The sequence below is a fragment of the Mesitornis unicolor genome, unplaced genomic scaffold (assembly GCF_000695765.1).
Source record: "Mesitornis unicolor isolate BGI_N332 unplaced genomic scaffold, ASM69576v1 scaffold47631, whole genome shotgun sequence".
Classification (NCBI taxonomy): domain Eukaryota; kingdom Metazoa; phylum Chordata; class Aves; order Mesitornithiformes; family Mesitornithidae; genus Mesitornis; species Mesitornis unicolor.
Genome location: NW_010165352.1, coordinates 18,288 through 31,628, shown reverse-complemented (window position 1 = coordinate 31,628; position 13,341 = coordinate 18,288). Strand labels below are relative to the sequence as shown.

The 13,341-nt window shown below is 35.4% G+C and overlaps 1 protein-coding gene across 1 annotated transcript in view; it reads left to right on the top strand.

Annotated features, from left to right (window-relative positions):
- Nucleotides 1–12,997, top strand: part of CDC45 (cell division cycle 45) — a 13,265-nt gene extending 268 nt beyond the window's left edge. The window contains exons 2-19 of the mRNA XM_010194597.1: nucleotides 979–1,043; nucleotides 1,352–1,444; nucleotides 1,778–1,915; nucleotides 2,512–2,655; nucleotides 3,794–3,849; nucleotides 4,435–4,483; nucleotides 5,018–5,079; nucleotides 5,462–5,512; nucleotides 6,314–6,433; nucleotides 6,812–6,943; nucleotides 7,338–7,436; nucleotides 7,685–7,846; nucleotides 8,027–8,165; nucleotides 8,535–8,618; nucleotides 9,773–9,891; nucleotides 10,325–10,401; nucleotides 11,125–11,191; nucleotides 12,854–12,997. Of these exons, the coding sequence (XP_010192899.1) occupies nucleotides 979–1,043; nucleotides 1,352–1,444; nucleotides 1,778–1,915; nucleotides 2,512–2,655; nucleotides 3,794–3,849; nucleotides 4,435–4,483; nucleotides 5,018–5,079; nucleotides 5,462–5,512; nucleotides 6,314–6,433; nucleotides 6,812–6,943; nucleotides 7,338–7,436; nucleotides 7,685–7,846; nucleotides 8,027–8,165; nucleotides 8,535–8,618; nucleotides 9,773–9,891; nucleotides 10,325–10,401; nucleotides 11,125–11,189 (1,655 nt within the window). The 3' untranslated portion in view covers nucleotides 11,190–11,191; nucleotides 12,854–12,997. The remainder of the gene's footprint in view (nucleotides 1–978; nucleotides 1,044–1,351; nucleotides 1,445–1,777; nucleotides 1,916–2,511; nucleotides 2,656–3,793; nucleotides 3,850–4,434; nucleotides 4,484–5,017; nucleotides 5,080–5,461; nucleotides 5,513–6,313; nucleotides 6,434–6,811; nucleotides 6,944–7,337; nucleotides 7,437–7,684; nucleotides 7,847–8,026; nucleotides 8,166–8,534; nucleotides 8,619–9,772; nucleotides 9,892–10,324; nucleotides 10,402–11,124; nucleotides 11,192–12,853) is intronic.
- The last annotated feature ends 344 nt before the right edge of the window (nucleotides 12,998–13,341 follow it).

The following is a 13,341-nucleotide window of genomic DNA, read 5'->3' as shown; positions in this document are numbered from 1 at the left end:
GGTTGTAACGGCCCGGACCGCGCTGAGGGCGGTGGGGCCGGCAGTCAGCCCAGACTGTAAAAATATCCCTCCCGAGCCTGCCTACAGAGCAGGAAACCCGACCCAGAGCTGCTGCCAGTGTGACGAGGTCTCGCCAGAGGCTTTTGCTTACAGCTCACGTCTCCCGCGAGTGCTTTCGGTGTTCTTGTGGATCTTTGTTTAACCAAAACATCTATAGATCTATTTTTTCTGCATGTATTTTTAACCTTTCTGATGTTCTTTACCCAGACACTAAATCTTGTATTCTGTCTTGAGGTTTCTCTTGCAGCCTTTTTTATAGCAAGGCTAGTTGGCTGCTTTCATTTTTTATGCAACTTTTTTCATGTTTACTTTCTTCAGAGTGGATCTGTACACTGAAGTGGTAAAGCTTTTGTTGGACAGTCTTCTAGTATTTCCACCTGTGACTCTATATTATGGTTTGTGTAAAGGAAAGCATTTTCCTGAACTTCTTCAACTGTGACAAAACCTAAAAACAAAAAAACCCCCACCAAACGGAAAAAACACCAGATAACCTTGATTTAGGCAAAACAATTTATTTCAGGAGTTGCCTTGCTCCTATTTTTGCTACAGATTTTCTTTAATCAGAGCTGTTCCAGATCCCATGCTGAAAACTTAGGCCTTTCTAGGCATAAAAATAGTTGTAGGGCTGCCTAGCTTTGAACCTTCAAAACTATGTGCTGCTCATAGGAGTCTGAATAATTGTTTCCTCAATGCAGCTGGCATATTTTGGGTATGTGGAGTTGTTTATTGTTCGTATTTACAAGGATTCACCTCAATTAATTTTGGTTGTAGGGTCCATTCAGAATCAAACCTGGTTTATGCTTGTAATGATCTCAAACTAAATTTCTTACCTTTTGGTCTCACAATGATCTCTGCATTTCATGTACCAACACGTCAGATTTGGCACCTATGTTAATATATTAATACTATTCTGTTATTTGCAGCGTGTTCTTCTTCTTGTTGCTTCAGATGTTGACGCATTATGTGCTTGTAAAATACTCCAAGTAAGTCTTTGTTCATTGTCACTGTAGGCTAACAGCAAGAGAAAAAATGCCCTGGGATTCTTTTAATAGAGTTGAACTGGGGAAGGGATGGAGGTTTAATCTGCTTTTGTAAATTATATTTCCATGAGTTATGATACTGAAAACTATTAAGTCATAGTCTCAAAGTTCACGTAGATTTGGCATTTGGGATTTCTTCAAGATAAAGATTTGTATGAAATATAATTCTAGCATAGTATAGCATTGTAGAAGAGATTGTTTTCCTCCCTTTCACCCCTCACCTTCACTAACTGCCGTTTGCCTCATTTCAGGCTTTGTTTCAATGTGATCATGTGCAATATACACTTGTCCCAGTATCTGGGTGGCAAGAACTTGAAACTGCCTTTCTCGAGCATAAAGATCAGGTAAAAAAAATACCAGAATTTTTTAAAGTTGCAGCTCATCTTATATAGATACTCACTTCTGCCTTTTTCCCACCTTAAAATGTCAGCTCTTAAACTAATTATTATTGTTATCGGTTACCTCAAACAGTGGTTAATTTTAACATGCCAATGACAAACTTGTCAAGTTTTTTACATCAGCTCAAACTGAATTCCTATAGTTTTGATAGATTCAAATTAGGTTTGAATAAATTCAAATCAAGGCTTTGGACATTTTGTAAAGGGGTTTTTGATCGTCCACGTTTCCTTCTAATTGAAGTAAAAAGCACTCTTTTGTTTGTTTGTTTTCATTTGCAGTTCAAATATTTTGTTCTTATTAATTGTGGTGCCAATGTTGACCTTCTGGAGATCTTGCAGCCTGAGGAAGACACTTTTTTTTTCGTATGTGACAGCCACAGACCCATCAATGTAGTGAATGTTTACAATGACACGCAGGTAAACTGAGCTTTTCTTAAAGATGCATAATAAAAATATTCACACAGTGGTGGTGGGTGATGCAGTGCTTTTCTGTGTTTTGCAAAACTACTTACAATGTTAGCTAGTAGATCAGGAAGCAGTACTAATGGGTATTGCAGTAGTAATACACATAAACAGAAAAAAAATGTTTTCAGTAATAAAATATATACCGTTAGCAGTGTGACAGTTGTCAGTAGTAAGCACTTGTTAATCCTGTTGCTATAAATTAAACTGCTACAAATCGAAGGGTAAACAACCTCCAGAACATCTCCGAGTTTAGCAATACCTAGAATTAGAGTATTAGGCACGTTGTCAAATAAATTGCGCTTTTAACAAGCATAAAAAATACTAATTCTTTCAGTCACGCTGCAACAAAGGAATCTATTTACTCTTATTGTGTGCAAATAATTATGATCTTTGTGTTTAGAAGCAGTATTTTTGTTATGCCAGGAACTGATCACAGCCAAAATGAATTTTTAGTTTCTTTTGTTGTTGGAAATATTCAGATTTGTAATTTGAAATGTGTTTTATTCACTAAATAAGGTACTTTATTTAAGTATTTTTTTTCTTGCTAGATTAAGCTGTTAGTTAAACAAGATGATGATCTCGATGTTCCTGCTTATGATGATATCTTCAGAGATGATGAGGATGAAGAAGAGGACTCAGAGAATGAAAGTGATGGGTCAGAACCTTCAGAGAAACGTAGACGTTTTGAAGAGGTGTGTTTATGCTACTTTGTTGTGAAAAGAGAGAGTTATTACATATACTTTACATCATCACAATAATTACATTTGAGCTTAAAAATCATGTTCCATTAGATCACAAATTCAAGTGTAGGATTTATAGATAATCCATTTTGACCAGTAGAGTTTCACATACACAAAATGTTTATTTATCTGAACTGCACAGAAATATTTTCTCCTTATCAAAACATGTTTTGAACTCGACTATTGCATAATGCTGCCTTTGTGTCACTAGTGAACCAATCTGTCTCTAATTTTGTGCTCTGGGCTGTTCGGTCTAGCAAAGGAGCTTACTTGGATATAAACTTATATTTTTTTAATAATTGTTTGAGAAGATTTGCACTCACAAATAATTCAGCAATACATTTTGCATGTCCTTGTAGCAGTAAACTGACAAAAGTATGTTATGGTGAATGAAGAGACAAAAAAGAAAATTGTCATGTGCTATTTCTAGCATATTTTCTATTTGCACCATACAGGGAACCAAAGGCATAAGATTATCAATATCAAGAGACAATTGAATGTTAAGACATTCTCAAGTTTAATGTATAGTTCATGTTATTTCTCTGCTAATACTGTGCATTTTTTTTCTACTAACCTATGAATGGTACTGCTCAGAAAATGCTAGTATCAGAAATTGAAAGGAAAATCTAGAAATAGTGTACACAAAAGCTATTTTTTAATCTGTTAAATATTTCACAAATATCTTTTTGATTTCTTTGAATCCTCAAGCTACTGATGATATTTATGGAGTTTAAATATGCAGTGCCTTTTTTCCTAATCTTCATTAATGATTTTTATTTTTGATCAGTATCATTTTTATGATATAAAATGGTAGAGCGCAATGTTGGTAGTGTTGAAAATGCTGTGTACTGGGCCTCTTATTTGTGAAGTTGGACTAAGTAAATACTAGCACAGAAAAATCGCATGACTTTATAAACGTGTGTGCCTTGAGAAACATTTCATAATAATACTTTTCCCGTTAGGTGTTGTTCATGGGAATAATTCTTCTTTTAAGTATTTTGTAATGAAAACTTAGTCATGGAAGTATCTGGATAGGTGCTAATCTACTAGAGTTTTTTTCTAGCTTTTTAACATCCAAATTTATTTACAGGATGTAATAGAGAGAACAATGAGAAGGCGACAAAGGCGAGAGTGGGAGGCACGCAGGTGTGTTTAACTGGTTTTTTTATGTTGCATATATCTCTTCTTCTATCTCTAATTCTTTGATTAAAATCTTGTTGACAATACAAAAATGTACTATTCCGCTAGGTGCTTTAGTTCTAATTTTATTCAAAAAAGGCTATATACTATATAAAAATAAACCACTTAAATGGAGGGTGGTTGTAAACGGTAATTTATAAATTTGAGTAGCAATAGATGCAGTGATTCACTTCTAAGTAGCTGTAATATTGTGATACTGTCTAATTTGTGCTTCTGTGCTCTTTCTTTACAATCCCATTATTGTCAGTAGGAATGAGCAGGAACAAATCAGATAAGAAATGAGATCTAAGGAATCAATTATTTGATAGATTTTTCCTTTTTTACTGTATGAGTACATTTCAGTGTGGTTTCCACATTTCTCCTAAAATCTAGTTACCTTGCAAGGAAAAAAACATATAGCCTAATTTTGTGTGTGTGCTAAAATGAAACATAAATATTAGTTCACAATTCCAGGCTTACATTTTGAATTGGATCCAATGACCAGTTTACAACTTAGTCAGATGTCTTGGGCTTTTTTTTTTCCCTTTTTAGACGAGAAATTCTTTTTGATTATGAGCAATACGAGTACCATGGGACCTCGGTAAGTATAAACTTGCGTGCCATAAAAACAAAAGGTGCCGATGTAAAGGTAATTGGATAATATCCCATGTTATAATTATCTAACACATCATTATAATTTTCAATTACTAGTATAGATTATAATTCTATGGTTATATCTTGTTATTGTTATGTCATATTGTTAAGATGTGACATATTGTTAACATATTGTCATATTGTTAAGATGTAGGGAGCTTATTTTTCTGTCAGAGTTGTCAAAGTGTCAGGTTATTTCAAACGTAACACTTAGGATGCCAAACTGTCCCTTCTGTCATTTGGCATTTTTGATTATTTTTGTTTTGTTAAGTGCTGCTTTACATATAATGCATGTTTGCAGAGCTCTATGAAGTATTTTTCTTTCTACTTGGTGTCTTAGCAAGTAAGACACTGGCAGATTGTTGAACTTAAGTGTGATTGCAAGAGCTTTAGTAACATGCTGATACCCGGCAAATTTAACTGTGTTTTATTTGTTTAACAAAATGAGTTCATTTATCCTCTTTTTGCTTTTCTCTCATAGTCTGCGATGGTGATGTTTGATCTGGCATGGATAATGTCTAAAGACTTGAATGACATGCTGTGGTATGTTTCCATTCTCATTTTTCAGAGAGGCTAGAAGCTTGATCTGCTAGTAAAAAGAGGCAAGATTTCCCGAAACTGTTTGATTTCAGTGTGAGGGTGCAGTTTATTTCCCAAGTCAATGTATGTCTTGAATTGGAGGACACATCCGACTAAATCAGTTACAAGCAACGAGCAGATTTTACATGGAAAAAGAAAGTACTATGTGTGTGTGTCTGCTAAAGAGAAAACAGTCTATAGCTTTGCCATTAACCTCTATGTACAGTTGGTGAACAGTGTTTCTGACTTGTTCTGTTACATACCTAGAGGGTTAAATATAATGTACTGTACTAGAATATTTTTGGTTTTATTTTTTTTTCCTTTTCTTCTTTTCCCCCAATTTTAGGTGGGCTATTGTTGGCCTAACAGATCAATGGATCCAAGATAAAATCACTCAGTAAGAAGGATTTTTTAAATTTATATTTAGTACTTTAAAAAAATTTATCTTTTTAATTTTTTGAGAGTAATAGCATTTACTAGAGATAAGGAGGCATATGGGAATTAATGTAAGATAAATAACAAACTGTGATATTAAATATTTTGATGATTGAATGTGAGATGATGCCTTCCAAAACCAGGAATATACATCAGAAAGAACTGCATCTTCCTTTTACTCTACATTTTGAAATTCTAAATTATATAAAAGGCACTTTTAAGTTTATTTTTCACAAAATTATAAAACAATCATTTCTGAGCCAGGAATAAATGGTGTTTAATAGTGGTTTATGTAAATATGACCTTGATACAGTTTTAGTAAAGGAAAAAGGTTTGTATGTTTTGTATCCTCCTATTTCCTTTAATTAACAAGTTTCAGAATGTCTCCTTTTTTCTTTTTCTCCCTACTTTGTATTTCCTTCTAGATGCTATCAGAATTCTAGTAGTATGTGTGTAGACCTTAATTCTGGTTTCTATTGTTACTGATACACTGATGTCTTTAAGGAGATAAATGTAATAAGTAACTAATGTCATTGGTCAGTCTGTTTGTCTCTCTGCATTGGTTTTATTTTGGCTTTAACTGCCTGGGTGTATGGCTGAATATTAAAAGAACATTACTGAACAATTTGGCTTTTTTTTAAGATGTATCTGCAATTTTCATGCTGCTGACTGGCCAATGCGTAAACTTTAGGCAGTGTTTTTGTAATCGAGAACAAAAATACACGGGAAGAAAGTGAAGTAACAAATTTGTGTTTTGTTTAAGAATGAAGTACGTGACTGACATTGGAATCCTGCAGCGTCACGTGTCTCGCCATAATCACCGCAACGAGGATGAAGAAAATTCTCTGTCCATTGACTGCATGCGAATAGCGTTTGAATACGAGTATCCTTGCGTAACATCTGGGAAAAACAAACTTCACCCACTTGGTTAACCCCAATTAAGTTTATATCTAGGGAAAAAAAATCCCAAGCATCTCTGCTGCTGAGAATGGAATTAAATGGAAATTTGAACGGCTTGTTGAACATGAATGCCTCTTTCAGTATCTTGTGTAGCTTCATTTCAGCTTACCCTTTCAGAATTAGTCAATGTTGCTTGTCTTGTGTTACGTGCACCTGCAGCACATAACTCTACCTTATGGTGTACAGAGGTGCAATATGTAAGGGCAAATGAAGACTTATCTACTGGTTATGGAGTTTTGTTAATATTTGTAACTTATAATTACATATGTGTTTATGATTATTTTCCATAATTCCTGTTCAGTCTGCGCCTGGCGCTTTATCAGCACTGGTCTTTATATGAAAGTCTCTGTAACACATCATATACCTCTTCTAGCCTTAAGCTTTGGTCTGTTCAAGGGCAGAAGAAGCTCCAGGAGTTTTTGGCTGACATGGGGTGAGTTGTAAAACTCTGGATCTTGATCAAAGGATCATTTTTTGGATGCATTATGGAAAAATATTGAGAATATAGATTGTGAGTCCTCAACTTGTTAGTTTTTAAATATGACTGTGAGCCTCTAAGTAGGTTGCAGAGTCTCTCTGAGTTATGCAATTTGTGTTTTGCTGTACAAGGAATACTTCAGCTATGTGCCTTTATGGAATAGTAGATTAATAAGTAACCTATGCTTTCTCACACCTGCTCTTCAATGACTGATGAACAAAGAATGTAAACAAGCTTAGTCACACTTAACTTCCTAATTTATCTAATAATGAGAAAGTCTTATGAAAGTAAGGCAAAATATTTTTCTTCTGGCATACCTATCAACGTATGTTTTTCCTTCTGTTTCTAGCTTGCCTTTGAAGCAAGTGAAACAGAAGTTCAATTCTATGGACATATCTTTGAAAGAAAATCTTCGGGAAATGATTGAAGAATCTGCAAACAAGTTTGGGTAAATTGTTTTATATACAAAATGCTTTATCTGAAAATACTTTTAAGTTCAAATATTTTTGTGTGAGGATTTAAGATCTTGTTTTAAAAATACGGTTTTTTAGATGGACAAAGTAATATTAGGCTGGTTGCAAATGTTAGGGTATGATTTGTCTTCGTGTTCTTACATTAACATACTGAGGAGATGGCTGGTCAATGTCAATAATAAGGTTGATAATTAATAATCTTTACTGGTTTTCTCATTTGCAGAATGAAGGATTTAAGAGTTCAGACCTTCAGCATTCACTTTGGCTTTAAGAACAAGTTCTCAGCAAGTGATATAGTTTATGCAACAGCTTCTCTCATGGAGAATATAGAGAAAGAGGGGCCTGAAACAACGAATTTCATTAAAGCTTTGGACAGTCTTTCCAGGTACTGAAAAGATGTCTTTTTGTTCTTTTACAATTTTATTTACGGAACACGTTCTATGTATCTAAAAGATGCCCTGACGCTTCATAAGTTGGTGAAGAAAAATCAAAATACCCCTGTGAAGAGTGTTTAGGGAAGTCTGACTTTCATGTGAAAACCTTTATTTTTTTCTTTCTTTTGCAGGGGTAACCTGGACAAACTGCACCAAGGTCTGGATCTTGCCAAAAAGCAGCTACGTGCAATTCAGCAGACAGTAGCCAGCTGTATTTGCACTAATCTTGTAATTTCTCAGGGGCCTTTTCTCTACTGCTCTCTCATGGAGGTCAGAATTCTAGTTTTTGGGTGTCTTATTTGACTGGCATATTTAGCTGCCTCATAGTTGAACAGCACTGTTTTCCTAACTGCTTGACTCAGTAAGAATGACTTCATCAGAAGGAAGCTATTGATCTGTACTGGGCTGTCCTCTGATGGGTCAATATTGGCATCTACTCCAAACTTCCCAAAGGCAGAATCAGTCCCCTCAAAGTCCCCTTAATTTCAAAGTCAAGTGGGTGAGATTAAATTCCTGAATTGTAATGGTTCTTGTTAGTGTTCTTTGAGCCACAAAACTTTGACTTCTCAGGAGATACTAAAATTAAAAAAGTGGAAAAATCATCTTGGATTGTAATTGAAATAATTATTCTTTTCCTAGGGCACACCAGATGTGAAACTGTTTTCCAAACCAGTGTCTCTGTGCCTGCTTAGTAAATACTTACTGAAATCATTTGTTTGCTCTGTAAGTAAATCAAAAGCTTTTGACTAACTAACCTGTGTAGTAATTATTGTTCTGTTGGATACTTGCAGTTGATTCTTAAAAACGTTACACGAATATCTTAATAATGTTTCTCTGCTAATTGGTTGGATAATTTTAGCACAGCTGTGAATGCTGCTCTAGGAAAGATTCCAGCTTGGAAGTGTTTGTAGCATTAGAGTTTTCATTACTAAGATACAAAATTACACAAAGATTTTACATTGTAAGTTTTGATATTTTTAAAATATCACAAAAGCAATATTGCAGGACTGGTAATTGTTATCTAAAGATTTCTGTGTTTAAATAAAATCCTCAGATCTTTACAATTAATGTAACTGAAATTAAATTGCATTTGTTTTTTGAGCTATTGGTTACACAATTTGGATAAAAATGGGGTTTTAAGATTGAGAAACCTCTTCATGGTGAGTATTTCCTAGTTTGTAAATTAAATTTATGGTGGTCCATCCTTGTCAGATGGCATCTGTCTTCATTTTGAGAAGTCAGACACAGTGAATAACTAGTCTCCCACTAGGAGCAGGGCAGCATTTTTAAAACTCCCTGTGAAACGTTTACCTTAAGAACTGAGCGCTTTAAACAAACTTCTATTTCATTTACTTTGATGTCTTAAAATGTTAAAATCTCCATAATTACTTTTGGATTTAGTTAACCGACAGAATTTGTTAAAGGTTCAGCTTACTGCTGTAAAACAATATGACAGGGGAAAATAATTTCTAGCAAAGACTGTGTCAATGTAAAATGATTATTGCAAAAAAAATAAGCCCAGTCCAAGTTTTTAGATACCCACACTTGCAGAGTTTTTAGTTTGACCATTTTTTTCTTGGTTGGTTGGGTTTTTAAAGCTTTTTCTTTTACTGTAAATCGTATCTTGTCTGTCTATATCACTTCTATGTTACAACTGAATGCACAATCAGAGAAGAATTGAACTTTTTATAGGTCCTTAAATTGACTTTTACTGTGAGAAAGAAGGGGATTGAGAGATGATGTAAAGAGACCACCCTCTGTTGAACTGCATTATAGCCGTATCCTTAGATGAGTATTTTCAATACTAGCTCACATGGAGAGCTGGAACTAAATTGTTTCCTGAGTTTTGTCTAACAAAGAGGCTTTCTGACTTGCAGACAAAAAACAAGCGCTGTAAATTGCTGCCACTGATAATGGCTGCACCAATGGATGTTGAACAGGGAACTGTGATCATGGTGGGGATTCCTCCGGAGACAGAAAGCTCTGACAAAAAGAAGTAAGTATATTGTTTAAAAGTTCTTAATAAAGGTTATCTATAGACTTTTCCTGTCTCTGAAGCAAATACGTATCTTTCCTGTATCTATTTAACACTGAATATGTTGACCTGAATTGTACCCTTCCTAAAAACACACTTTTTGCAACTTTGAGAAACAATAGAAATGTTCTCCAGCTTCCTTGCAAGTTTTTTTTTTTGCTCCCTCATAACACTGCAGGCTTTAAGAAATGAAGTCAATATAGTGAATTATTTCCCTCTTTTGAGATAAAGAAATAGTTAAGATTTTTGCACTTGAATAAGTGAGATGTATGTTGAATACATGGCACGTGAAAAGCATCTGGAATACTCTCAGCAAGGAAAAAGTACCGTACTTGTACCTTAGTATGTGTATCCTTTTCTGTAATGCTCATCTGTATTTCTTTTCATCTTCTAGCTTTTTTGTAAGAGCGTTTGAGAAAGCTGCAGACAGTACCAATTCTAGGACTTTACACAACCATTTTGACATGTCAAGTGAGTAATGCTATCACTTACTTCATTCACCACATAGTCCTTTAGAGGTCAGTGTTTACACAGCCTCCATAAATGACTGCAGACAATATGCTCATTTGTGTATGTCTGAGACACAAACATCGAGGGTGTGCGTGAGATACACTACTGAGTCTAATACAAATACAAACTGTTATTTGTCAATCTTTTTCTAAGTGCTATCTTGTGCAGAAATTATAAGCAGAGGCTTGCATATCTTTTTGAGATGATCTATATTTTTCAGGGCCTAATGACTTTCCTATGTGCACTTCAGTTAAAAATCTATGAGGTTATCACTGAGGGCTTTTATATTTAACAGCCAAACCAAGTATGGTATTGACGTTATGAGATGTGTTATTGTCTGTCTGAAAAATGAGATAGGCAAATCTTGTTGCATCTTGGTATGTGCTTACAAAAGAGGCAGTTTTTAATAATACTTATGTGTGCATGTTGAACATACAGAGAAACATTCCTGGCTTTAAAAAGTGGCAGCTATATCACGTAGTGACAACCTAGAAATCAGTGTTTGCTAAAATCTAAGAGCAAAATAAACAATGTGCTTTGCATTTTGTCCAAGTAAATAGTTTCTCTTTTTCCTCCTTAAAGTTGATTAAGAATGTAAATAAGTATGGAATTAATATTCTTCAAGTGTGCTATCTAGTGTATCTTTCAGTTATTTGCATCTTTTTGCATATTTACATATTTTAGTAATTGAATTGAAAACAGAAGACCGGAGCAAATTTCTGGATGCACTCGTTTCTCTCTTGTCCTAATGGTAAGCAGTGTAAGAAGGGTTAATTCAAAAATTAATGACAAATCAAGTTAGTCACCAAATGACATCTGTGCATTATCTGTAGAATGTTCTAAGAAAATGCGGCAACTTCTAGTGAAAATACAAATGAAAGAGAAGAGTTTCTTACAATGACAATTATTTTTCTTTTGGGGAAGAGGCAGACAATGCACAAGCAGGATTTATTTTTTTTGCTCCTTAAGAGAGCTATGTAAGCTTCATCATCTAGAAGCTTCTCTTCCATTGTTTTTAACTTTTTGTGGCATTTTAACATCTGGAAAATGAGCAGCTGCTTGTGTTGTGAAAGAAACTGAGAGATGAGCTAATTGTAGCTGATACTCTGTTACTGACTTCTTGTTTTAATTAGGATGGCTTTTTTGAGCTCAGGATGGAATCCTGGCCATAGCAATGCCATTCTTTGCTTTGACATTAATGCAGAATTTGCATGTCTCTTTCAGAGTGTTAAGGTTTTAGCCTTTGTTAATGTGTAGTTTTTATGTAGAATAAAGATGGGGCTATAAGACTTCACTATAAGAAGGATGTTGAGACTCTGGAGCGTGTTCAGAGAAGAGCCACAAGGATGGGGAGGGCTCTGGAGAACAAGCCTGATGAGGAGCGGCTGAGGGAACTGGGCTTGTTTAGCCTGGAGAAGAGAAGGCTGAGGGGAGACCTCATCACCACCTACAACTGCCTCAAGGGAGGTTGTGGAGAGGTGGGTGCTGGGCTCTTCTCCCAGGTGATGGGGGATAGAACAAGGGGAAACGGCACCAAGCTGTGCCAAGGGAGGTTCAGGTTAGAGATAAGGAGGAAGTTCTTTACTGAGAGGGTCATCAGAAGCTGGCACAGGCTGCCCAGGGAGGTGGTGGAGTCCCCATCCCTGGATGTATTTAAAAAGCGAGTAGACGAGGTACTTAGGGATATGGTTTAGTGGGTAGACAGGAACGGTTGGACGTGATGATCTTGGAGGTCTTTTCCAACTGAGCGATTCTGTGATTCTGTGATTTGTAGTTGTAACTATTAGCTTCACACTAGTTCAATGTCTGTTTTAAAGCTAATTTAGGGCAAGACAGATTTTACTGCAGATCTGATAAGACTGTCAAATTGTTGCAATTATCTTCAAATATTCAGTGCTTTTCAATTATGAACTATTTGTCTTGGTTTATGTGTGTGTTTATTCTGCAATGATGGGTAGAGATAGCTTACTTTTTCCCAGAGGAGAAGCCAAACTAAACTGTTTTGTAAAGTCTGCTCAGACAACCAGTCTGTTTGAAAGTATTCAAAGCACCTCACGGCGTTTTCATGCCTAGATAAAGATTTGGTGTTTAGGACTAACATGTGAAGTAATCTCACAAGATTATGGTATATATATGAAAGCAAAGGAGTAAGAGGAAGACTCTAACAACAGTCTGTGAATGTTGGTAGCCTTAGCCAAATGACAAGGTGACTTACCTTTTTCCAGTGGGTATCAAAGCTACAATTTCTTTTTTCTTCTGTTCACTCAGAAGTTTCAAACAGCGGGTCAATAGCTGCAACTGGTGTTTGTTAGACAGCATAGTCATGTGTGGTGTCTAAGATTTCTACATCTGGTTGTTTCTTTATGCTCTAACTACTGATTATTTTGGTTTGTCTTCTGCCCTTGTTACACAGTGGTGCTTTTAGGTTCCTTGTGCTGGAAGCTGAGGATCGGATGCTCTGAAATTATTTCGGAAGTTCTGAAGTTCATGGTGCTGCAGTTGTGATGTATCATCTTGCCTTATCTTAAATGTACTGGCCTGGACTGTTGTTCTTATGCCTCTTGGGAGGTCAAAAGGATTTTAATCTTAGCACATGGATATTGAACGTTGCTTCTTTGTAAAGATCTCATCCTCGTAATGGCAATAGGTGTCAACTAGGAGTGTTTGCAAATGGGACTCCTGTCTGTCACACCTGCTGTTATTAGACGTGGTCTGGCAGTGTTTAGTTGTCGGCTAATAACAAAAAAGTAGGTTTTGAAGAAGTTCTGTATTTATAATGCCATTCAAATGTTTTCTTAAAGTTGTCTTGAATGCTTTTTATTTTTTTATTTTTTTTAGAAGAAACTTTTGGAAACTCCCCTTGAATTTCTAGAATGATGAAACTGTTTTTTAGTAGCATCA